Raw genomic sequence first — 23,793 nt, forward strand, 5'->3', positions numbered from 1 at the left:
CTTTAGAACGCTGCGAATGTAACAGTGCAGGGTCATTATTTCCTGATTCCATTTGGAAGGGGATTTTTTTTTTACATGGCAACAGCTGTTCGGCAGAACCAGTCCAGCTCGATCCCAAGTACTGCAGTCAAAGTCGACCTGCAGCGGGCGGACGTCATGTAATTTATTTTTTTTTGTTGTGTGTGTGTGTGTATTTTTGTTGCCCCCCCCCCCCCACCACCTCATTCTTGGAGAAGGGGGGAGTGTGGGAGAGAAAGAAAGAACGTGTTTACGTATCCCATAAACTCGAGGTTTGTATTTTTTTTACGTGTGCCATGGCTGAATGAAAACACCGTACTTTAATCCCGGGTAGTTAACATTTTTCTCTTTCTTTCTCTTCCCCCCCCCCCCCCTCTTTTTTATATTTTTCTTCTACAAAGACGCGCATTATCGCCGCAAGAAGGCGAATAATTGTTACAAGGGTTTGCACGGGACAGCTCGGCCATTGTGAGCTGGTTGGAGAGTTGCATTTTTTTTAAAAAAGGGACAGAAATTAAACCCACTGCGAAAGTTGCAATGTGAGTTGTTTAACCCGCCGTTAAAGAGACACGTTCTGCCATATTGAATTTCTTTTTTTTTTAATTTATATATATATATTTTTTTTAAAAGAGTTTTTTGTTGTTGTGGAACTGGGAGTGCTGTCGCCGGTCTCGAACCGACACACACGCGCCGAGTTGATAGAACCATTCTCTGAAGGGTGTTAAGTAAAGCAAAAAAAAAATGAACGGTTTTAGTACCGAAGAAGACAGCCGGGATGGCGGCGCTGGGGCTCCGGGCTTTGGCCACATTTGCTGTTTGGTTGATGATGGAGAGAGGTGCAACCGCCCTGCCGGCAACGCCAGCTTCAGCAAGAGGATCCAGAAAAGTATTTCACAGAAGAAACTCAAACTGGAAACCGACAAGAACGTAAGTCTGTTGGTTTTTTTTTATTTTTCCCCCCTTCAGCTTTCAGACTGATGGTTTCTGCTACTTATATTCCGCAAAACTAACCAAAGTAAAATTATATATAAAGCCGGGGGGGGGGGGCGTTGGGGGTGAACAGTTTACAGTATCTGCAATTCAGCAATTATACTGAATACAAGATGTGAAACAAGACTGTCATGAGGTCTTTCAAAGGCCTGAAACGTAGTAGATTTCAATACCCTGTAATGACTTAACCTGGTAGCAGAGAATCGTCTTTTAAAATTTAAAACATCCGGTCAGATTTTTGTTCTCTTCAGCCGGTATCCTGGTTTTAGAAGACCAGCATTTTCACAAGCTTACTGCTGTATTAAACTCGCGCACGTTGTACGCCTAGTGTGACCTACAGTTTTAACATTGGGGAATCTGTGGCAAGAGTAATCGTAGTCCTGAGTGAGTGAAGTAGTTACCCAGGCTGTACGTTAAATCGCATTGCACAGTTGGTAAATGCGCAGCCTAGTTTGGAACTGAGCCGTACAGATCAGGCGAGCTCCAGCTTCCATTCTTGATTTGTGCTGCTTTAACTGATATCACTTGGGGAGGTAGTAAGGGTGTACAATTGGCCTCGGTGGTCTGCTTAGGGAAAGGAAAATCAGCCAGGTCAGGTTCCTCATGGGGGCCACAGTGACCCTGATGGAAAGTGTGTAGAGTGAGGATATGTTTTTTGGCTTGTGATGCCCTCGTGGTCCAATAGCCTTCTGACGCACTGTCGGCTCACACATTGTAGCGCCTTTCACGATCTCAGGACGTCCCAAAGCATTTTGCAGCCAATGAAGTACTTTTGAAGTGCAGTTACTGTTGTAATGTAGGAAACGTAGCAGCCAATTTGCGCAGAGCAAGGTCCCGCAAACAGCAATGTGATAACAACTAAATAACCTGTCTGTGATGTTGGTTGAGGGATAATATTGGCCAGGTTTACCCTGCTGCTCTTCAAATAGAGCCGCGGGTAGTGTCAGCATGGATTATGTGCTTGAGTCAATAGAGTGGGACTTGAACCCACAACCTTCTGACTCAGGAGAATGCCACGGTTGACACCTTACTGAATCGCCAATAACCACTGGGTCGGAGACTGTATATGAGGTATGATTTTTGTGACATTGCCACCTGTGTCATCACTGCTACCTGTTGACTGGCATGACGTGCTGTATTTTGGAAGTGTGAGAAAGGAGATCAGTATTTTCTCTCTCCTGAAGGTGCTGCCTTGAGCTGGTACCTGCGTCCTTGGGCAGCGAGAGCCCTTTGGAACCTTACTCGGATGGCTGTTCCCGATATATGAGCAGGGACAGTCAATACGGGCAAGCTATTTGATCATGAGAGTACCACAGCCAAACCTAAACCTGTCTGAACAATGCGTTTTCCAGTATTGTATGGTGATCAAGAATGGGAGTTCTGCCTAATTTTTTTTTTCTCCTGCCTCTCAAGCCTAGGGGTGTTATCATAGAATCTTACAGCACAGAAGGGGGCCATTTGGCCATTGTGCCTGTGCAGGCTCTTTGAAAGAGCTATCCAATTAGTTCCAGTCTCCCGCTCTTTCCCCATAGCCCTGCAGTTTTGTTTTGGCCAATTTTAATATCGCACGTGCTACCCTACCAGAGATCAAACGTTGAAACTTTCTGGTCTGTCGAGTTCAGTACTTCCCCCAGATGCTACCCACTAAATCATGAGCTCCGGAGACATATCTAAACAATTATTGGGGGAATTTCCATCGTAAAATTCTGTGCTGTAAGTTTCAGAACAGTCATTATTGCCAACTATAGCACTTGGCATCTGACCGGGGCTGCAGCTTAATGACCATCTCTGTCGACTTCTTGAACTGTGCAGCATTTTGAGGCCAACTTCTGCTTCAAGCGGACTAGATTCTGGAGCAGATCTATCCAGGATCAGAGGGCATCACTTTTTTTAACTACAGTGAGGTGTTGATTATACTGAATAATATTGGAAGGAACAACTGACACTGAACATGAGCTTGTTTAGCTGTGGAAGTAATATGTAAAGGAAAAATTGGGCATCTCTTGCATACATCTGAGAACATCCGTACCTGTAATGTTGCTGTACTTGTCCTGTGTTTGGCTCCCGCTCACCGTGCTTACTTGTGATTGTTCAAATCCCTCTGTGGCCTCGCCCCTCCCTATCTCTGAAACCTTCTCCAGCCCTACAACCCTCCGAGAACTCTGCGTTCCTCCAAATCAGGCCTCGTGCATCCCCGATTTCCTTGGGCATTGCACTTCAGAGAGGATATATTGGCCTTGGAGGGGGTGCAGTGCAGATTCATCAGAGTGGTACCTGGGCTAAAAGGGTTAAATTATGAGGACAGGTTGCATGGGCTAGGCTTGAATTCCCTTGAATATAGAAGATTAAGGGGTGATCTATTGAAGTGTTTAAGATGATTAAAGGATTTGATAGGGTAGATAAAGAAACTCTTTCCTCTGGTGCGAGTCCAGAACAAGGGAAAATAACCTTAAAAATAGTGCTAGGCCGTTCAGGGGCGATGTCAGAAAACACCACTTCTCACAAAGGGTAGTGGAAATCTGAAACACTCCCCCAAAAAGCTATTGAGGCTGGGGGTCAATTGCAAATTTCAAAACTGAGATTGATGGATGTTCCTATGTTAAAGGCACTATATAAATGCAAGTTGTTGTGACTCTGTGGCCAAGTAGAAACCAAATCACAGCGTTGCCGGTATAGTTGGCAAGTTCTGCATCACCAGTACCGTTGACTACATAAGAGTAAGAGCCAGGTGCAAGATTAAGTGCTCAAGTCTCTGGAGAGGGACTTGAACCCACAACCTTCTGACTCCGAGGCGGGAGTGCTACCACTGAGCCAAGGCTGACACCTCAGTGTATGATGTGGAGATGCCGGTGATGGACTGGGGTTGACAATTGTAAACAATTTTACAACACCAAGTTATAGTCCAGCAATTTTATTTTAAATTCACAAGCTTTCGGAGGCTTCCTCCTTCCTCAGGTGAACGAAATTACCTCAGTGTATGGGGAATCTTGGCTTTGAATTGTGTGGCACACTGTACTGGTTTTCAGTGCCATGGTGTTATTTTCTGGTTTACTTTTTAAGAAGAAGTACACCTGATTTGTGACCTAAAAGTTTTAATTTAAAAAAAAAAAAAAATTTTGAACAATGGCTGGATTAAATCCGTAACACCACTTCAGGTTTGTTGCCTAGTTTAAGTTTCGTTCCATACAAACCAGTTGAAAAGTTCATGAAAATACTTCAGCTATTTTGGTTGCTATCTAATATTATCAGCTATTGGTCCTGTACTTGTATCACTGTGCAATCAACATAGAATCATACAGCGCATTCGGCCCATTGTGCCTGTGCCGGCCCTTTGAAAGAACTATCCAGTTAGTCCCACTCTCTTTGCTCTTTCCCCATAGCCCTGCAATTGTTTCATGTTAAAGTATATATCCTTTTGAAAGTTATTAAATCTGCTTCCACCACCCTTTCAGGCAGTGCATTCCACATCATAACTTGCTTGAGTAAAAACATTTATTCTTATCTCCCCCCTTGGCTTTTTTGCCAGTTATCTTAAGTCTGTGTCCTCTGGTTACCGACCCTGCTGCCAGTGGAAACAGTTTCTCCCTATCTACATTAGACATGTTCCTTAGCCTGTCACCGCGCAGCCGTGACAATCTATTTGGTACTTATGTCATAGTTCCAACCCCCCGGTAGACTGGTATACTGCTAGAGATATGAAAATCTTGTCCTGAGTACATCTACCTAATTTCTCTGATTTGCAAGCTGTCAGGAGCCTTATGGTGGACCCACTACTGATTTTAAAAGACACAGAAGCAATGCAGTTTCTGACAAAAGGCCTGACTCTTTTTGTGGTAGACGCATAGAATCTTGCAGCACAGAAAGCGGCCCATAGTGCCTGTGCCGGCTCTTTCAAAGAGCTGTCCAATTTAGTCCCACCTGCAGCTTTTCCCCATAACCCTGCAAATTAGTCCTCTTCAGGTACATGTCCAATTGCCTTTTGAAAGTTCCTATGGAATCCGCTTCCACCACTCTCTTTCAGGTAGTGCGTTTCAGATCTTAACGATCCTCTGTGGAAAAATTCTCTCCTTATTTCCTCTCTCTTTCTTTTGCCAATTATTTTAAACCTCTGGTTACCGACCCATTTGCCTGAGGAAACAGTTTCTATCTATTTGCTCTATCAAAACTCCTCATTATTTAAAATACGTTCATCAGATCTCCCCTTAACCCTCTCTGCTCTAAGAAGAACAGTCCCAGCTTCTCCATTCTCTCCACATAATTCAAGTCCCTCATCCCCTGGTATCATCCTGGAAAACCTCCCGTGAACCCTCTCCAAGGCCTTGACATCCTTCCCAAAGTGTGGTGCTCAGAATTGTACACAATACTCCAGCTGAGGCCTAACCAATGATTTGTAAAGGTTTAGCATAACTTCCTTGGCTTTGTAAATAGGGGCATTGAATACAAAAACAAGTATTCCATATGCTTTCTTAACCACCTTATCAACTTGTCCTGCCACCTTCAAAGTTTTGTGAATGTGTACCCCGGGTCCCTCTGCTCTTGCACCCCCTCAAAATGGTACCATTACATTATACTGCCTCTCCATGTTATTCCTCCCAAAGTGCATCATTTCACACTGAAAATGCATCTGCCTGGTGTCTGCCCATTTCACCAGTCTTTCTGTCCTCCTGAAGTTGCTGCTATCCTCTTCACTAATTACTACGTTGCCAAGTTTTGTATCATCTGCAAACTTTGAAATTGTACTCCCTAACCCAAGTCCAGGTCATTTATATGTAACAAGAAAAATAATGGTCCTAATACTGATATCTGGGGGACCCCACTGCATACTTCTCTCCAGTCACCATCCATTCACCACTACTCTGCCTCCTATCCCTTAGCCAATCGCATACCCAAGTTACTGCCATCCCCTTAATCCCATGTGCTCCCTTGACAGCAAGGGACCTCATCATCACCACCCATGTGGGTTTCTTAATTTGGTTTGGAGATTCAAGTGTTCCTGTTTCCCGATATGGAGTGCGCACTCTTGTGCTGAAGGGACACAGCCCACTTACCTAAGAAATTAGGCACAGGCTGGCACCCAAATGCATCCAGGATTTTGAGTGGCTGAAACCCACACTGCTTCCTGGCATAGCATAGAAGTAAGCTGGTTAGGGCATTAGCTTGCAGGGCTGTCACAGTGAAAAGAATCCCAGTCCCCCAATAATGAGTCTATCCCTCCAGGCCCCATCAATGAGCCAGGTTGTTTAGTCAGTCAACAGTGCTCTGGAGTGATGTGGACCTGCTTGGCTGAGATGTTTGATAATGAGACTGCTGTGGAGAATTGCCAGGCATGTAATCTTGCAGCTAACTTAATCGCAAAGCGACTTGCCTCCTTCCCCTTCTCCTCTTGTACCCCCTCCCTCCAAAAACCAGGATAGTCACTAGTTGGTCATGAGAGCTGATAGTTTTGAGTCCCACTAGATGAACAGCAGGCATCGGGAACTCTTGCACTGTGAACTTGGGAAAGCTGATAATTCAAGTTCAGATGTCAATTCTGTTTCGCTACATTTGCCCTGCCACCACTCTGCAATGAGTTGATTACAGCGTATTGTAACGTGCTGTTTTATAACATTTATTTTTCAGGTCCGACATCTGTACATATGTGACTTTCACAAAAGTTTCATACAAAGTGTGCGAAATAAGAGAAAGAGAAAAGGTAGTGATGACGATGGGGGTGATTCACCAGACCACGATGCTGAATCCCCAGAGGTAAATGTGTCCAACACCAGTAGTTTTGGTGGGTTTTAAGGGAATTTCATAATAAAGTTTTTAAAACCTACTTGCCTTTTACTTCAAAATAATGCTTTAACATTGTACATTGGCAAATTTTCCACACCCAAATTTCCAAGCCCTCCTTAATACATTGACTCCTTGCTGGGTTGCTCTTCATGCCCTTAAGTGCCTACCATTCACTTGTGAACATTGATGGTGAGTGTCGTCAGTCCGCTCACTGCGGGGAGGCATCGCAACCAAGTCCAGCCACGTCCCCATTCAGCGTGCAGGACGCATGCACATCTAACAGAGTTGTTGGATAAGTGTTTAGGAACACGAACACTGACTGCCCTTTCCCCTATCTTTCTAAACCAAGGCTACCAAGCCCAGTTGTAATGCCCTGCTTTCATTGCACCCCTTACCAGGACTGATGAGGCTTGATGTATGCCAACCACTGCCCCCATGAGAGTGGCTAACACAACTCAGATCATGGATTGAAGCTAGGCCCTTCCTGATCTATATGATTCAGCTACTCGCTGGATAGCTGGCTGAGCTCCTTGAGAGACCTTGCTTGCAAACTTTCAAATAACTTTCTTCCCCTCCCACACAAGGGTGTTCCTGCATCATTTATTAGTAAACTTCCTGTATTCACATTTGATGTAATGCAAAGTAACAATGCCTCACCATTTGATCTGTTTTGATCTTGGGAAGGAGAAGAGAAAGATGGTGATTATATGGGAAATGTTGACTATTTATGGCATTAGTGCTGTCCTCCAAAGCTTTGTTTTTGCAACTGCTTGGGGAGGTACAACATTTAAGATTTATTTTTTAACCTACATTTGACTTTTTTTAAGAGCTCTCACTATCACAAGTTAGAGTAGAAAGAACTTGGTTCTGGTCCATCTTCCATCAGCTTGATGAGGACCATTTAAAAAAAAACTATCTTTCAGGATCACCTTTAGAACTCTGAGTAAAGTAAGAATAGGATTCTTTTATCTTGTTCATTTAGACTTTTTGTTTGAGAATTCTCCCTCTTAAAGAAAGACTTGCATTTATATAGTGCCTTTCATGACCCCAAGACATCCCAAAACACTTTACAGCCAATGAAATACTTTTGAAATGTAGTCACTGTTGTAATGAAGGAAATGTGGCAGCCAATTTGCACACAGCAAAGTCCAAAAACAGCAATGTGATAATGACCAGATAATCTGTGTGTGATGTTGGTTGAGGGATAAATATTGGCCAGGGCACCAGGGAGAACTCCCCTGGTCTTTGAATAGTGCTGTGGGATCTATTATTTCCACCTGAGGGGGCAGACGGGGCCTCGGTTTAACATCTCATGTGAAAGAGGGTACCTCTGACAGTGCAGCACTCCCTCAGTACTGTACTGGAGTGTCAGCCTAAATTATGTGTTCAAGTCTCTGGAGTGGGACTTGAACTCACTTCCTTCTGACTGAGGTGAGAGCGGTACCAGCTGAGCCACAGTGACTTTCCCAGAGGCACTGACTCATGCTGGTTATATGCTTTCACGAGTGCCAGCCATTGATTAGTACCTTTCCATAAGAGATAGGAGCAGGAGTAGGCCATTCGGCCCCTCGAGCCTGCTCCGCCATTCAATTAGATCATGGCTGATCTGATTTTTACCTCAACTCCACTCTCCCACCCTTTCCCCATATCCTTTGACTCCCTTGCTGATCAAAAATTTGTCTAACTCAGCCTTGAATGTATTCAATGATTCAGCCGCCACAGCTTTTTGGGGTAAAGAGTTCCAAAGGTTCACGACCCTCCGGGAGAAGAAATTCCTCCTCATTTCCTTAAACGGGCGACCCCTTATTCTGAGACTATGCCCCCTAGTTTTAGATTCCCCCATGAGGGGTAACATCCTCTCAGCATCTATCCTATCGAGTCCCCTCAGAATCTTTTGTTTCAATAAGATCTCCTCTCATTCTTCTAAACTCCAATGAGTATAGACCCAACCTGTTCAATCTTTCCTCATAAGACAGCCCTTCCATACCCGGAATCAACCCGGTGAACCTTCTCTGAACTGCCTCCAACGCAAGTATGTCCTTCCTTAAATAAGGGCACCAGAACTGTACGCAGTACTCCGGGTGTGGTCTCACCAGCACCCTGTACAGTTGTAGCATGACGTCCCTGCTTTTATACTCCATTCCCCCTAGAAATAAAGGCCAATATTCCGTTTGCCTTCCGGATTATCTGCTGCACCTGTATGTTGACTTTTTGTGTTTCATGTACGAGGACATGCAGATCCCTCTGTACCGCAGCATTTTGTAGTAAAGTTGCTTCCCAAGGGAGTATTACTGTTGACACATCTGTACCTGTTGATGTCATAATAGTCCATAGTTTGAGTAAAATTAAACATTTGGAAACTATCCTTTAAATAACTATTTCTAAAAGCAGTAGGTGGAACAGTTGTCTATGATTTGGTATAGATAAGGGAGTGTCAGCTGTGGCTCAGTTGGTAGCGCACTCGGCTGTGAATTCAAGCCCCACTCCAGAAACTTGAGCACGCAATTTATGCTGACATTCCAGTGCAGCACTGTCAGAGTTGCTGTCTTTCAGATGAAACGTTAAACCGAGGCCTCGTCCGCCCCCTCAGGTGTACGTAAAAGATAACTATTTTGAAGGCGAGCAGTAGAGTTCTTCGTGTACTGGCCAATATTTATCCCTCAACCAACATCACAAAAACAGGTTATTTGATCATTATCGCTTTCCTGTTTATGGGATCTTGCTGTATGCAAATTGGCTGCCGCATTTCCTACGTTACAACAGTGACTATACTTCAAAAGTACTTCATTGGCTGTAAAGCACTTTGGGACGCCCCAAGATCGTGAAAGGTGCTATATAAATGCAAGTTTTATTTTCCTTTCAAGGTTCTTTGCAGAGACATAATACAACATGTCTTTCTTTCTTTGTAATAATGCAACAGCATTCCAGACCTGCTCAATAGCTAAACCCATGACATTGTATGGCACTGAAGTGTCCTGACCAGAATGATTTGTGTTTTAGTCCTTGGAACTGAAATGTTCCTTTGACTGACATGAGCTGGGTGATCATGGGTTCCATATTTGATCCTGGTACTTGTGTGCCTGGAAGACACAAATAATTATTCAGGTTTCCCACTCCTCGTGGCTGTCTAGACACGTGATGTTGTGGGGGCCTTGGGAGAGGGATGTGTCAGAGCTGCTTCAATGCTGTTCCTTTCTCCTGCCTGCTGCTCCCATGTTCAAATAGCCTGAAAGCAGTCACTTCCACCTCTGGGCTTGGAAGACAAAAATGACTACTTTTGCAAGCTATTGGAGAGGCAGCTCCACGCATGGAACTAACTTCAGCATATATCACAGCCTCCAGGGGAGAAAATTGAAGGGGAGGAACTATTCATGAATGTATGCAGAATCATATAGCACAGAAGGAGGCCATTTGGCCCATCGTGCCTGTGCCGGCTCTTCGAAAGAGCCATCCAATTAGTCCCATTCCCCTGCTCTTTCCCCATAGCTCTGCAAATATTTCGTTTTCAAGTATATAAGTGGATAAATATTGTAATTAAGATTTCCTACTGGCACTGTTCTGTCTGATGTAAGTTTAATAATACATGAATTTAGCACACTGCTAGCAGTGGCATGTTCTATGTTGCCAGTTCCAAGTATGTGCTCTGCAACTTCCTGATGTAGTGTGTCTATGGTTGAGAGTTTGCTATGTGTGATGTCAAAAGCCCACAACTCAGTTCAGATCTATAGATGTTTGCAGATTGGAGAATTGGGGAAAGTCTTGTGCAGGCCCATAAGCTTTAGCTGCTTTTTTTTTTCAATTCTTGTGTCCTGAAATAATCCCCCACTCAAACCGTCACAGTCGTCATTTCTGTATTTTGAAATTATTTCTCCGTTTTTAAGTTTTGTTGTCTCCAACTTGATTTGGCCGAAAGATACTCAACTTTTTTTTATTTCTTTTAGGTTGATTTGTTTCAATTGCAAGTAAATACACTGAGGCGTTATAAGAGACACTTCAAACTACAGACCAGACCTGGACTAAATAAAGCTCAGCTAGCTGAGGTATTATACATCCTAAGTGGGGTTTTTTTTCGGAAGTATTTATTTGCCTGAGTACGGCAACGGTAGCAAAATAAGCCAAACGCAGACTGGGTGATGCTTTTATTAAGATTGCTTTACTAAGTATAGATGCTAAATTGTGAATAGGGTGCTACAAAGTTATGTTAGTAAAACTACCCATTAAGTACCCAATATGGGTTTTAAATGATTACTTTTTAGTATAGCTCACTTAGCTGGGGGAAAAAATATTATACACCTGACCTGTATGCTCACTGGCTGAGAATTGCTACAGAAATGAATGGAAGTGGTAGAGGGGGTCTACTGACAACATTCAGCTTTTTCTAGGGTATTGCACCTCAAGGCATGTAGAATGTGTGAATTGCAATGGTATTGATTGGGGTGGTATGATAAAATATAGACTACATATGACTAATATTCTAAGAGTGAAGGATGAGAAAAGGCCAGTCATAGAACCAGAGAAGTTTACAGAACAGGAGAAGGCAGTTCGGCCCATTGTGCCTGGGCTGGCTGTTTTCTATGGCAATCCAGAACTAATCCTGCTGCCCTTCTTTCACATACTTATTCAGTTTTCCCTTAAACGATGCGGTGGTCTCTCCTTGACTACACCCTGTGGCAAAGCATTCCCTGCTTCAATAACCCTCTGCATAAAGAATTTTTTCCTAATCGCTCTTCTCATTCTCTTCATTGGTCACTTTTAAATCTCCTCTTGGTCTCCCCAGCTCCAGCGTTAGTAATCTCTAGTCTCTCATGACTATAGGTTCCCATTATCCTGCTGAATCTCTCTGGCTTTAATATCCTCTCTATACTGGGGCACCCAAAACTGCACACACTGCTGTAATTGGTCTAACTATTGCCTTGTACAAATTTTCTAACCTCGGTGCTCTTGATTTTTCTTATTTGTTCCCTGAATGTGGGTGACATCAGCAAGAGCACATTTATTGCTCATTCCTAGTTGTCCTGAGAAGGCAATGGTGAGCTGTCTTCTTGAACCCCTGCAGTTCTTGCAATAGTGCTTGCACTATGATGTTAAATAGGGAATACCAGGATTTTGACCCAGTGACTGAAGAAAGGGTGATCTATGTTAAATGCAGTATGGTGTTTGACTTGGAGGTGATAATGTTCCATGAAAATGCTGCTGTTTGTCTTCTCAGTGATGGGGCTAGGAGATGCTGTCAAAGTAAACTTGTCTTGTAGATGGTGGGGGACTCAGCAACGATGATGCTGTTGACAGTCAGGGGAGCTGGTTGAGCTTTTTCCTTTTAGAGATGGCCATTGCCTGGCAATTATGTGGTGTAAATGTTACCTGCCATTTGTCAGTCCAAGCCTACATGTTGTCCAAGTCCTGCTGGTATGGGCTGTTTAGTTATCATAGGACTTATGAATGGAGCTGAATACTTGAATCAATCCTGACCTTACGACAGGGGAAGGTTATCGATGAAGTAGCTGCAGATGGTTGGGCCATGGGTGTTGCTCTGAGAAACTCCAGCAACGTCCTGGCGTTGTGATGCTTGGCCTTGATTAATCGCAACTCTTCCGTTGTGTATCGTGTAACTCCAGCCACTGGAAGGTTTTTCGCCTAGACCTCCATTGTCCTCAGTTTTGCTAGAGTTCCTTAGTCCCATACTTGGTTAAATGCTTGCTTGATGTTAAAGACAGTTACACTTGCTTCTTGTTTTCAGTATCCCTATTTATAAAACCCATGATGTTATTGGCCTTTTTCAATGGTTTTATATACCTGCAGTCACATTTCAAAGGAAGTATGGATTTGTTCCCCTAGAGGTCTATGTTCATCCACACCTTTTGAGTCTTTTCATTCAATGTATACTTCTATTCCTTGTTTTTCCTCCCAAAATGTATTACGTCACTCTTTTCCACATTGAATTGTATCTGCTACCTGTGCTCATTTTGATAACAAGCCTACGTCTTCCTGAGTTCTGCTTCTCTGTTTGCCAGTTCCCCTACTTTTGTGTCATCAGCAAATCTTCACATGCTCCCTGTGCCCAAATCATGTATATATGTACAGAACAAAAGTGGACCCAGCACTGACCGACCCCTTGCCTGCACCACTTCCTAACCTTCACCAATCCCCGTAACCTTGCTTACTGTCCATCAACCAACTTTGTCACTGCTGCTACATTTCCTCTTGTATGTCAGAAAAATTCAAACAACTCTCCTATGAGAGTTTGTTGCACATCTTCTGAAAATCCATATACACTGCTAATGCTTTTCATATAACCATCCAATTGGTCACTTAAAAATTATTTTAAAATTTGTCGTGGAACAACTTGCCTTTAATAAATCCGTGCCGGCTGTCCTTGATTAATCCATGCATTTTTAAATGCTCACTAATTTTAGCTCAAATTGTGCATTTTAAGAATTTGCTCATAACTTGTCATTTATACTTGATCTGGTGATCTGTTTTATCCTTCCCTTCTTGAGCAAAGGTGATACATTGCTTACTGTCCAGTCCCACATCACAGTTTGCATATTTAAAGATTACTGAGTCTTTGCTATATCCTCTCTGACTTTTCAATGACCTGGGGTGAATTCCATCAAAGCTCAGTGACTTACTCCTTGGGTTCTGCTAATTTCTTTCAGAACTAATTAATTCCTTTTCTACAGTTATCTCTGACAATTGACATCTTCTAGGAAACCTCCATTCTCTAGTATCCATAATATATCCAATTGCATTTGGGCACGCCCAATGTTTTTATCTCGACTACCCTGCCTGGCAATTATTCCATTCATTACTTTTTGAATTAAAACAAAAAGTACAACCATCTCTCTTAAATTTGCTTAGTGTTAGCTTGGCTCAGTGGTTGCACCCTTGCCTCTGAGTTAGAAGGTGTGGGTTCAAGCCCCACTCCAGGACTTGAGCACATTACACTAACACTTCAGTGCAGTATTGAGGGAGTACTACGTTATCAGCTGCCATCTTTTAGGTGACGTGTGCTTGTTCAGGTGGAGTTAAAAGATTCCATGGTACCATTCACAGAAGAGCTGGGGAATTCTCCCATTGTCCTGGCCAATATTTATCCTTCGGCTAGCATTAACCTTTTAACCAACACCAATGAAACAGATTAACTGGTCATTTATCTCATTGCTATTTGTGAGACCCTTGCTGTTTACAAATTGGCTGTTGTGTTGCCTACGTAATAACCTTGATTGCACTGCAGAAGTAGTCCATTGACTTGGGCCATTCTGTGGGCATGAAAGGTGCAATATAAATGCACCATCTCCTTTCTTGAAGGTGCTTTAGTTTAACCTCTTATAGAATATTAATGGTAGAATGCAGGGCTGTGAATTTCTCTCACGAGTAATAAAAACTTTTATTACTCAAAACAATCGTATTCCAAAAGTTATCTGGTTGCTCCAGGCTCTGATCATCGCGAAAGTTAACAGATTGGTTTGTTTGGAACTGGGTGGTGATGGGGTACCTGCTCCATTTCCATACAAGGATGGTCCACCAGTCCTTGGATCCGCTTCATCATAACTTTGGTTTGTGCTTCGCTACCTGATCATGAAGGAGATTATTCTGGGGCTTTTGTTATTCTCTGATCTGATTCTTGGGCTTGACAGTTGTATGTGGTACCTTGTCTGTGATTATTTGAAACAAAGCTGAATATTAATTTTCACGACACTATCTCTGCCTGAGGGGGGAAGAGAACAATGATTACTGTCTTTTCCCAAAGCTAATGAAGCACATTGTGAATAGTTTATTTTATAGGTGTTGGAGACTCCTTTTGAACTTGTTTATAGATAGGGCAAGTGATTTGGTAAGACATGTGTAACAAATCCTGCAAATATTTATACCACCTGGATATTGTGTAGTTTTCTGCCCAAGTACTGTAATTTTTCATTAAAACATTCCAAAGGAGGTGGAAATGCCGATTTTTGTGTATTTTTCCCTGCACAATAGCCAATCACTTGACCTAGTTATAGGTTATTTGAAAAGGATTGCTTCTGTTAACTCCTGGAAATATCAGTCTTTGAGGTTAAGTCCTTTGTGTTTGTAAAACTGGTCTTCTATCCAATATCCATATGAGTGCAAGTAAACTCATTCCCCAGAGATAAATAACCCTTTTCTTTTCATTTGTTATCAATGCATATACCAAAAGCCTTATGATTTTCCCAACTTCACTATAGTTTGTGTTTTTCCTCTTGTCAAATGCTGTTTTTTTTTTAAATGACGTTCCAGCTGTGTTCCCCAAGGAAGGAACATTTTAATATTTTGCCAGTTCTTATCTAATTGTTGCAAGTGTCATCTTGGTCAGTGAAAGTACAATATTAATATTGTGAAGTATGTTACATAGAATGTACAGCACAGAAACAGGCCATTTGGCCCAACAGTTTCATGCCGTTGTTTATGCTCCACACGAGCCTTCTCCCTCCCTATTCCATCCAACTCCATCAGCATATTTTTCTATTCCTTTCTCTCTCATGTTTATCCAGCTTCCCCTTAAATGCATCTATGCTAGTCGCCTCAACTACTCCTTGTGGTAACGAGTTCCACACTCTGGGTAAAGAAGTTTCTCCTGAATTCCCCATTGGATTTATTAGTGACTATTATATTTGTGGCCCCTAGTTCTGGTCTCCCCCGCAAGTGGAAACATTTTCTCTACGTCTACCTTATCAAACTCTTTCATAAACTTAAAGATCTGTATCCCTTAGATTAAATACTTTAGAATGGACACGTGGTCAGGGGCAGAAAGGTGTGACTGCAAGTGAGGCAGGTACGGGGATCCAGGAGATAGTATTGCAGGAGCCTCAGTCCCTGCGATTGTCCAATAGATTGGAGGTTCTTGCAATCCTTGTGGATAAGTGCGGGGACTGCGGGGAGGACGAGCAAACTGACCATGACACCGTGGTACAGGAAGCCGTTCAAGTTGGGGGAGTAAAAGGGAAGGTGGTTGTAGTAGGCGATAGTATAGTTAGGGGGATAGAAACTGTTCTCTGCAGCCAGGAGCATGAGTCCCGAAGGCTATGTTGTCTACCCGGTGCCAGGGTTAAGGACATCTCCTCCGGGCCAGAGAAGAACTTGGAGTGGGAGGGGGAGAATCCAGTTGTCGTGGTCCATGTAGGTACCAACGACATAGTAGGACTAAGGAAGAGGTTCTGCTGAGAGACCATGAGCAGCTAGGAACTAAATTAAAAAGCAGAACCACAAAGGTGGTAATCTCTGGATTATTACCTGAGCCACGAGCAAATTGGAGTAGGGTCAATAGGATCAGGGAGATGAATGCGTGGCTCAAAGTTTGATGTGGGAGAAGTGGGTTTCGATGTGGGGCACTGGCACCAGTACTGGGGAAAGAGCGCTGTCCTGTTGGGACAGACTACCCTGAACCATGCTGGGACCAGAATTCTAGCGAATCAAATAACTAGGGAGGTAGATAGGGCTTTAAATAAGAGAGGGGAGGGTCCCGGTGGAAAGAAATCCAGAATGCTAAAGATAAAAGACAAGGAAGCAGTGCAGGAAAGTGATTGGGGTAAGGCTAACCAGATTGTGTCAGGAAGGGACAGAGTGCACTAACAAATAGGGTCTGGGTAAGAAAAAATGCTAATAAGACAAATAGGACCATAGTACAAAAAAATGTTAAGATGTCTAAAAATGTTAGTCAGATCTAAAGGCACTGTATCTGAATGCACGAAGCATTTGTAATAAGGTAGACGAATTAACAGTGCAAATAGATATAAACGGATATGATATAATTGTGATTACGGAGACAGGGCTGCAGGGTGACCAAGGCTAGGAGCTGAATATCCAAGGGTATTTGATATTTAGGAAGGACAGGCAAAAAGGAAAAGGAGGTGGGGTGGTGTAGTTAGTAAGGGATGAAATCAGCAATAGTGAGAGGATATTGGCTCAGAAAATCAAGATGTAGAATCAGTCTGGGTGGAGTTAAGAAGCACCAAGGGGCAGAAAACACTGTTGGGAGTTGTCTATAGGCCTCCAAACAGTAGTGGTAATGTAGGGGATGGGATCAAACAGGAAATTAGAGATGCATGTAACAAGGGTACTAGAGTAATCATGGGTGACTTTAATCTACATACAGATTGGCCAAACCAAATTAGTAATAATACTGTGGAGGATGAATTCCTGGAATGTGTACGGGTTTTTTTTAAGACCAGAACGTTGAGGAGCCAACCAGGGAACAGGCTATCCTAGACTGGGTATTGTGCAATGAGAAGGGGTTAATTAATAATCTTATTGTGCGGGGTCCTTTTAGGGAAGAGTGACAATAACATGATAAAATTCTTCATTAAGATGAAAAGTGAAGTAGTCCAATCCGAAACTAGAGTCCTGAATCTAAACAAAGGAAACTACGAAGGTATGAGGAGTGAGTTGGCTATGATAGATTGGGAAGCTTCATTAAAAGGCATGACGGTGGATAAGCAATGGCTAACATTTAAGGAACGAATGCATGAATTGCAACAGTTATACATTCCTTTCTGGCACAAAAGGAAAAATGGCCCAACCGTGGCTAACAAAAGAAATTAAGGACAGTATTAGATCCAAAGAGGAGTCATAAGAACATAAGAAATAGAAATAGGAGCAGGAGTAGGCCAATCGGCCCCTCGAGCCTGCTCCGCCATTCAATAAGATCATGGCTGATCTGGTCCTAACCTCAAATCTAAAATCATGTCCAATTTCCTGCCCGCTCCCCGTAACCCCTAATTCCCTTTACTTCGAGGAAACTGTCTATTTCTGTTTTAAATTTATTTAATGATGTAGCTTCCTGGGGCAGCAAATTCCACAGACCTACCACCCTCTGAGTGAAGAAGTTTCTCCTCATCTCCGTTTTGAAAGAGCAGCCCCTTATTCTAAGATTATGCCCCCTGGTTCTAGTCTCACCCATCCTTGGGAACATCCTTACCGCATCGACCCGATCAAGCCCCTTCACAATCTTATATGTTTCAATAAGATCGCCTCTCATTCTTCTGAACTCCAATGAGTAGAGTCCCAATCTACTCAACCTCTCCTCATATGTCCGCCCCCTCATCCCCGGGATTAACCGAGTGAACCTTCTTTGTACTGCCTCGAGAGCAAGTATGTCTTTTCTTAAGTATGGACACCAAAACTGTATGCAGTATTCCAGGTGCGGTCTCACTAATATCTTATATAACTCTAGCAATACCTCCCTGTTTTTATATTCTATCCCCCTAGCAATAAAAGCCAACATTCCGTTGGCCTTCTTGATCACCTGCTGCACCTGCATACTAACCTTTTGATTTTCTTGCACTAGGACCCCCAGATCCCTTTGTACTGCAGTACTTTCCAGTTTTTCGCCATTGAGATAATAACTTGCTCTCCGATTTTTCCTGCCAAATATAAAGTTGCCGGGAAAAGTAGCAAGCCTGAGCATTGGGAGCAGTTTAGAATTCAGCAAAAAAGGACCAAGAGATTGATTAAGAGGGGAAAAATAGAGTATGAGAGTAAACTTACAAGGAACATAAAAGTAGACTGTAAAAGCTTCTACAAGTATGTAAAAAGAAAAAGATTAGTGAAGACAAATTTAGTCAGAAACAGGGATAATTTATAATGGGCAACAAGGAAATAGCAGAGCAATTAAACAAATACTTTGGTTCTGTCTTCACAGAAGAGGACACAAATAACTTCCCAGACATGCTAGGGAACCAATGGTCGAGTGAGAAGGAGAAATTAGTATTAGTAAAAAAAAAATAATGCTGGAGAAGTTAATGGGACTGAAAGCCAATAAATCCCCAGGGCCTGATGATCTGCATCCCAGCCATGGAAATAGTGGATGCATTGGTTGTCATCTTCCAAAATTCTATAGATTATGGAACAGTTCCTGCAGATTGGAGGGTGGCAAATGTAACCTTACTATTTAAAAAAAGGAGGGAGAGAAAACGGAACTACAGACTGGTTAGCCTAACATCAGTAATAGGGTAAATGCTAGTGTCTATTATAAAGGACGTGATAACAGGACACTTAGAAAATATCAATGGGATTAGACAAAGTCAACGTGGATTTATGAAAGAGAAATCATGTTTGACAAACCTACTGGAGTTTTTTGAGCATGTAACTGGTAGGATAGATAAGTGAGAACCAGTGGATGTGGTATATTTGGATTTTCAGAAGGCCTTTGATAAAGTCCCACATAAGAGGTTAGTGTGCAAAATTAAAGCACATGGGATTGGCAGTAATATACTGGCATGGATTGAAAATTGGTTAACAGACAGGAAACAGAGTAGGAATCAATGGGTCTTTTTCAGGGTGGCAGATGGTGACCAGTGGGGTACCGCAGGGATCAGTGCTTGGCCCCCAGCTATTCACTAGAGATATCAATGATTTGGATGAGGGAACCAAATGTAATGTTTCCAAGTTTGCTGACGACACAAAACTAGGTGGGATTGTGAGTTGTGAGGAAGATGCAAAGAGGCTTCAAGGTGATTTAGACAAGTTAAGTGGACAAATGCATGGCAGATGCAGTGTAGCGTGGATAAATGTGAAGTTATCCACTTTGGAAGGAAAACCAGAAAGGCAGAGTATTATTTAAATGGTGATAGATTGGGAAATGTTGATGTGCAAAGAGACCTGGGTGTCCTTGTACACCAGTCACTGAAAGCAAACATGCAGGTGCAGCAAGCAGTTAGAAAGGCAAATGGTATGTTGATCTTCATTGCAAGAGGATTTGAGTACAGGAGCAAGGATGTCTTACTGCAGTTATACAGATGTAAGGAATCTTACAACACCAGGTTATAGCCCAACAGTTTTATTTGAAAATCACAAGCTTTCGGAGATTATCTCCTTCGTCAGGTGAGATAATCTCCAAAAGCTTGTGATTTTCAAATAAAACTGTTGGACTATAACCTGGTGTTGTAAGATTCCTTACATTTGTCCACCCCAGTCCATCACCGGCATCTCCACATCATGCAGTTATACAGGGCCTTGGTGAGACCACACCTGGAGTTTTGATCTCCTTACCTAAGAAAGGATGTACTTGCCATAGAGGGAGTGCAGCGAAGATTCACCAGACTGATTCCTGGGATGGCAGCACTGTCGTATGAGGAGAGATTGGGTCGACTAGACCTGTATTCACTCGAGTTTAGAAGAATGAGAGGGTATCCCATTGAAACATATAAAATTCTGACAGGGCTAGACAGACTGAATGCAGGGAGGATGTTTCCCCTGGCTGGGGTGTCCAGAACGAGGGGGTCACAGTCTCAGGATATGGGGTAGGACATTTAGGACTGAGATGAGGCGAAATGTCTTCACTGAGGGAGGTGAACCTGTGGAATTCTCTACCACAGAAGACCATGGAGGCCAAGTCACTGAATATATTTAAGAAGGAACTAGATAGATTTCTAGACAGAAAAGGCGTCAAGGGGTATGGGGAGAGAGTGGGAATATGGTATTGAGATAGAGGATCAGCCATGATCATATTGAATGGCAGAGCAGGCTCGAAGGGCTGAGTGACCTACTCCTGCTCTTATTTTCTATGATTCTATTTGGTCACCGCTCAGTCTTTTCTAGAGAAAAAAGCCCCAGCCTGCTCAATCTTTCCTCGGTTCTAGTATCATCCTAGTAAATCTTTTTTTGCACCTTCTCCAGTGCCTCTATTTTTATAATATGGAGACCAGAACTGTTTGCAGTACTCCAAGTGTGGTCTAACCAAGCTAAATATTCCCTTTTTGTTCACACCCACCCCCAACCCCCCACTTCATTTCTGCCCTTCTCTTGTATGGAGCCATTCGGGGATCATTCAACAGGTGCTAACAACCCTGCAAGAGCCCGTTCTTTGTCTGTGAGCCTAAACAATGAGTTTCAGTGGACTATTTGACTTTTTAAATTCATTTTCAGGATGTGGGCACTGCTGGCAAAGCTGGTATTTATTCCCCAATCCCTAGTTGCCCTTGAGAAAGTTATGGACCAACTTCTTGAACCACTACATTGTAGCCATTTGATACAACTGAGTGACTTGCTAGGCCACTTCAGAGTCCAGTTAAGAGTCAATCACAATGTGGGACTTGTCACATATAGGCCAGACTGGATAGAACAGCAGGTTTCTTTCCCTAAACGACATTAATAAAGCAATTGGATTTTTACATTGTAGTCACTTTTACTGGTGCCAGATTTTTCTCAAACTGCTATGGTATGATTTGGACACTCGTTCTCTGGTTTACTAGTCCACTATGACTATAACCACTACACTACCGACTTTGGGATTCAGAGCTGAGACTGCTCCTATCCATCTGATGTCCACACAAATAACTATCCAGGGACCTTCCCACCTTGGAAATTAGATTTGTAGTACACTGATTTCCCTGCCCCCCCCCCCCCCCCCCTGCTGCCTCCCTAGCATAGGCTTGCTGAGACCAGTTCTAGTGTCCTCATCACCCTTGCTGTGCACTAATTCAGCATAGTCCAAGGTTAAAACGTGAGATCTTCATGGTTTGTGTGGCTCAGCATCACACCATAAGGTGTGTTTAACCTTAACCTTGTATGTTTTACAATGGCAACTACAATGCCTATTTACTTCATAATTTGAGTAATTTAGTGAACCATCTGCAAGTTTTGCAAATATCTTTCTAGTTTTTTTTAATGCTAAGGAGTGGGACAATTTTTTTTCTGCTTTCCTGTTGGTGACAATCCATTATGGTTCAGAGATTTCCGTATATTAGTTTACACAATTGCCCAGTCCTGCAAGCTAGGCAGACTCATCTTTATGTCCCAAAGATGTGTAAATTTCTTGGCTGGTTTCTGGGAGCCTGCCCTGATACCTTTTTGAATACAACTTTTAATTGATCATTTTATTTTAACAAGGTACCTTAAGTTGTCACAGCTTGGACCCCAAAGGAAGGTGAAATATATAACCCAGGCTAGTAGCCTCATTTCTTCAGTGTTTAACGACCTCATTGTGCTGCTATATATGCTCTGGGAGCTGGTGGAGATCAGTCTCATATAAACCTTTTCCTCACAGATGTGCGATCCATATTATGACAATTAACTGTGGCTTCAAGACTTCACTTTTAAAAGAGGTGCCGAGTTAAGTGAGGTCTACCTGAAATACAGGTTTTAATCTTGCTTCCATTAATCTTGCTTAATAAACTTGATTCATACTTTTCAACTTAAGTCTAATGATCTGTTAGTACGTCATGTGCAGTCAGAGCGATGGTGAGATCCAGTACTGTTAGTACGTCATGTGCAGTATGGTGAGATCCAGTACTGTTTCCAGTGCAAACATTAATGATTTTAAGAGTATTCATCGTTCACACTGCAGCCCGCCATCTCAATACCTCAAGCGGCAGGTCATGTTTAGGTTCATGGGAAGGAAGGGTTTGTCTGTGAAAGTAGAGTTGTGTTAGGTGTGGGAGGGAACTATCTGAAGTGAGCTTGAAATGTAACACTAACTTCTAATGAAAATGTCCAAATAAATTCAAAATTTGTTTTTATAATTCATTTCTTTTCTCTCTAGACAATCAGTCGTCATTTTAGGACCATTCCAGTCAATGAAAAGGAAACTCTAACCTATTTTATCTACATGGTGAAGAACGACAAAATCAGGCATGATCAGAAACCTGACAGCAGCATTCACTGAAACAGACATTTAAATTGTGCTTTTATTGATCACATGATCATGCAGTGACATGAGTTCCACTTCTAAAGTCAGTTGTGCTTCTGCATTTTATTCTTTAAAACAATCAGCTGGAATTGGCATGATGTAAAACATATTAAAAAAAATTCATTTTGTAATTGAGTTCCAGTCTCCAGAATTTTCATGTCTAGAATATGTCATTATAGTTAAATGCAAGCTACAAAAAAAACAAATTCCGTTAGTGTAATTTTTTTTTTGAATGAGGTCAAGTTCTGAAAGAGAAATTGATGCTATAAACTATACAATACTTGTAGGAGGTTTCCGGGAGCTGGCGACCTCCCTTTCTGTTTTGTTTTTTTGTCCCTTTCTATTGGAAGCTGCCTGGCTCTGATTCGATGCCTTCCCTGCACCCAGTACAGCTGAAGATCGACAGCGTTGCAGAGTGCGGGAATGCAGATCTGCGTCGCAGTAATGTTGTGGCAACAGTGCACAACGATTTTATTTTCTTGACTAATGGGAATTCACAGTAAGAAAACTCAACTCTGGAAAAGAAGGCACGCAATCAAGAATTTTGTAGCGCTTATGAATCCATTTTTTGTACTGTAAAACATTTATGGTAGTTGGAGGTGAAACACCGTCCTGTCTGCAATATGGTGATCAATTGTAAAGTTTGAACTTTTTTGTGCACTGGGATTCTCTTAAGATTGATTACAGTGTTAATTTTTTCCCCTGTGTGCACAAATATACAATGTACTGTACAATGACACTGTCAGGATTTTTGTAATATTTACACTTGTCAGCTTCAGTGTGGTGTGGTTGCAGAGATATAGGTTTGTTACTACTGTACCTTACGGGCTACTTAAGACCTGATTGTCAATTTTGCATTAAACAGATGTGCACAAATTCTTTGCTCTTTGTTATTTGGCAAGCTCAGGAAATGTAGGTAATTGTCAACATTGAATTCAGAACATTCAGGGTTGGTGTATTTAGAGCCATTTTTTCCCTCCAGAGGACATGTTGAGGTGGATCTCTAAAATGACTAAAGACAAAAGATTCAGTAAAAGATTTAAAAATAAATAAATGGGAATGCTGGAACTGCACAGCAAGCTCCAAAAAGGGAAAGAGCAACCAAAATTTCAGATTTACCCTTCAGTGGTACGTGCGTGGTCAAGTTGGATAAGTGCATTTTGTAGATTTGAGAGAGCAAGTCTTTAAGTGCCCAAGAAGCTCAACCCTGTGACAATTAACACACGACCTCAATATAACATTTTGCAATGGATCAAGGATAAAGTAAGTTTTTTTTCCCCTAATCAAGGCATTGACTCATGTTGGGAGCATAGTTTCACAAGAACTGGAAGCCCTTTAGATATTTTGCCATTCTGTTGTGAGCCAAG

At 42.4% G+C, this 23,793-nt stretch overlaps 1 protein-coding gene across 1 annotated transcript; it reads left to right on the forward strand.

The window, feature by feature from the left end:
* sap30l (sap30-like) lies at nt 1-23,302 on the forward strand. Its single transcript, XM_067982491.1, has 5 exons — nt 1-290; nt 420-945; nt 6,628-6,753; nt 10,725-10,823; nt 22,280-23,302. Exons 2-5 carry the CDS (start codon nt 760-762, stop codon nt 22,400-22,402), a joined length of 534 nt encoding a protein of 177 aa, XP_067838592.1. The 5' UTR covers nt 1-290; nt 420-759; the 3' UTR covers nt 22,403-23,302.
* The last annotated feature ends 491 nt before the right edge of the window (nt 23,303-23,793 follow it).

This window comes from Heptranchias perlo, chromosome 4, assembly GCF_035084215.1.
Source record: "Heptranchias perlo isolate sHepPer1 chromosome 4, sHepPer1.hap1, whole genome shotgun sequence".
Lineage (NCBI taxonomy): Eukaryota > Metazoa > Chordata > Chondrichthyes > Hexanchiformes > Hexanchidae > Heptranchias > Heptranchias perlo.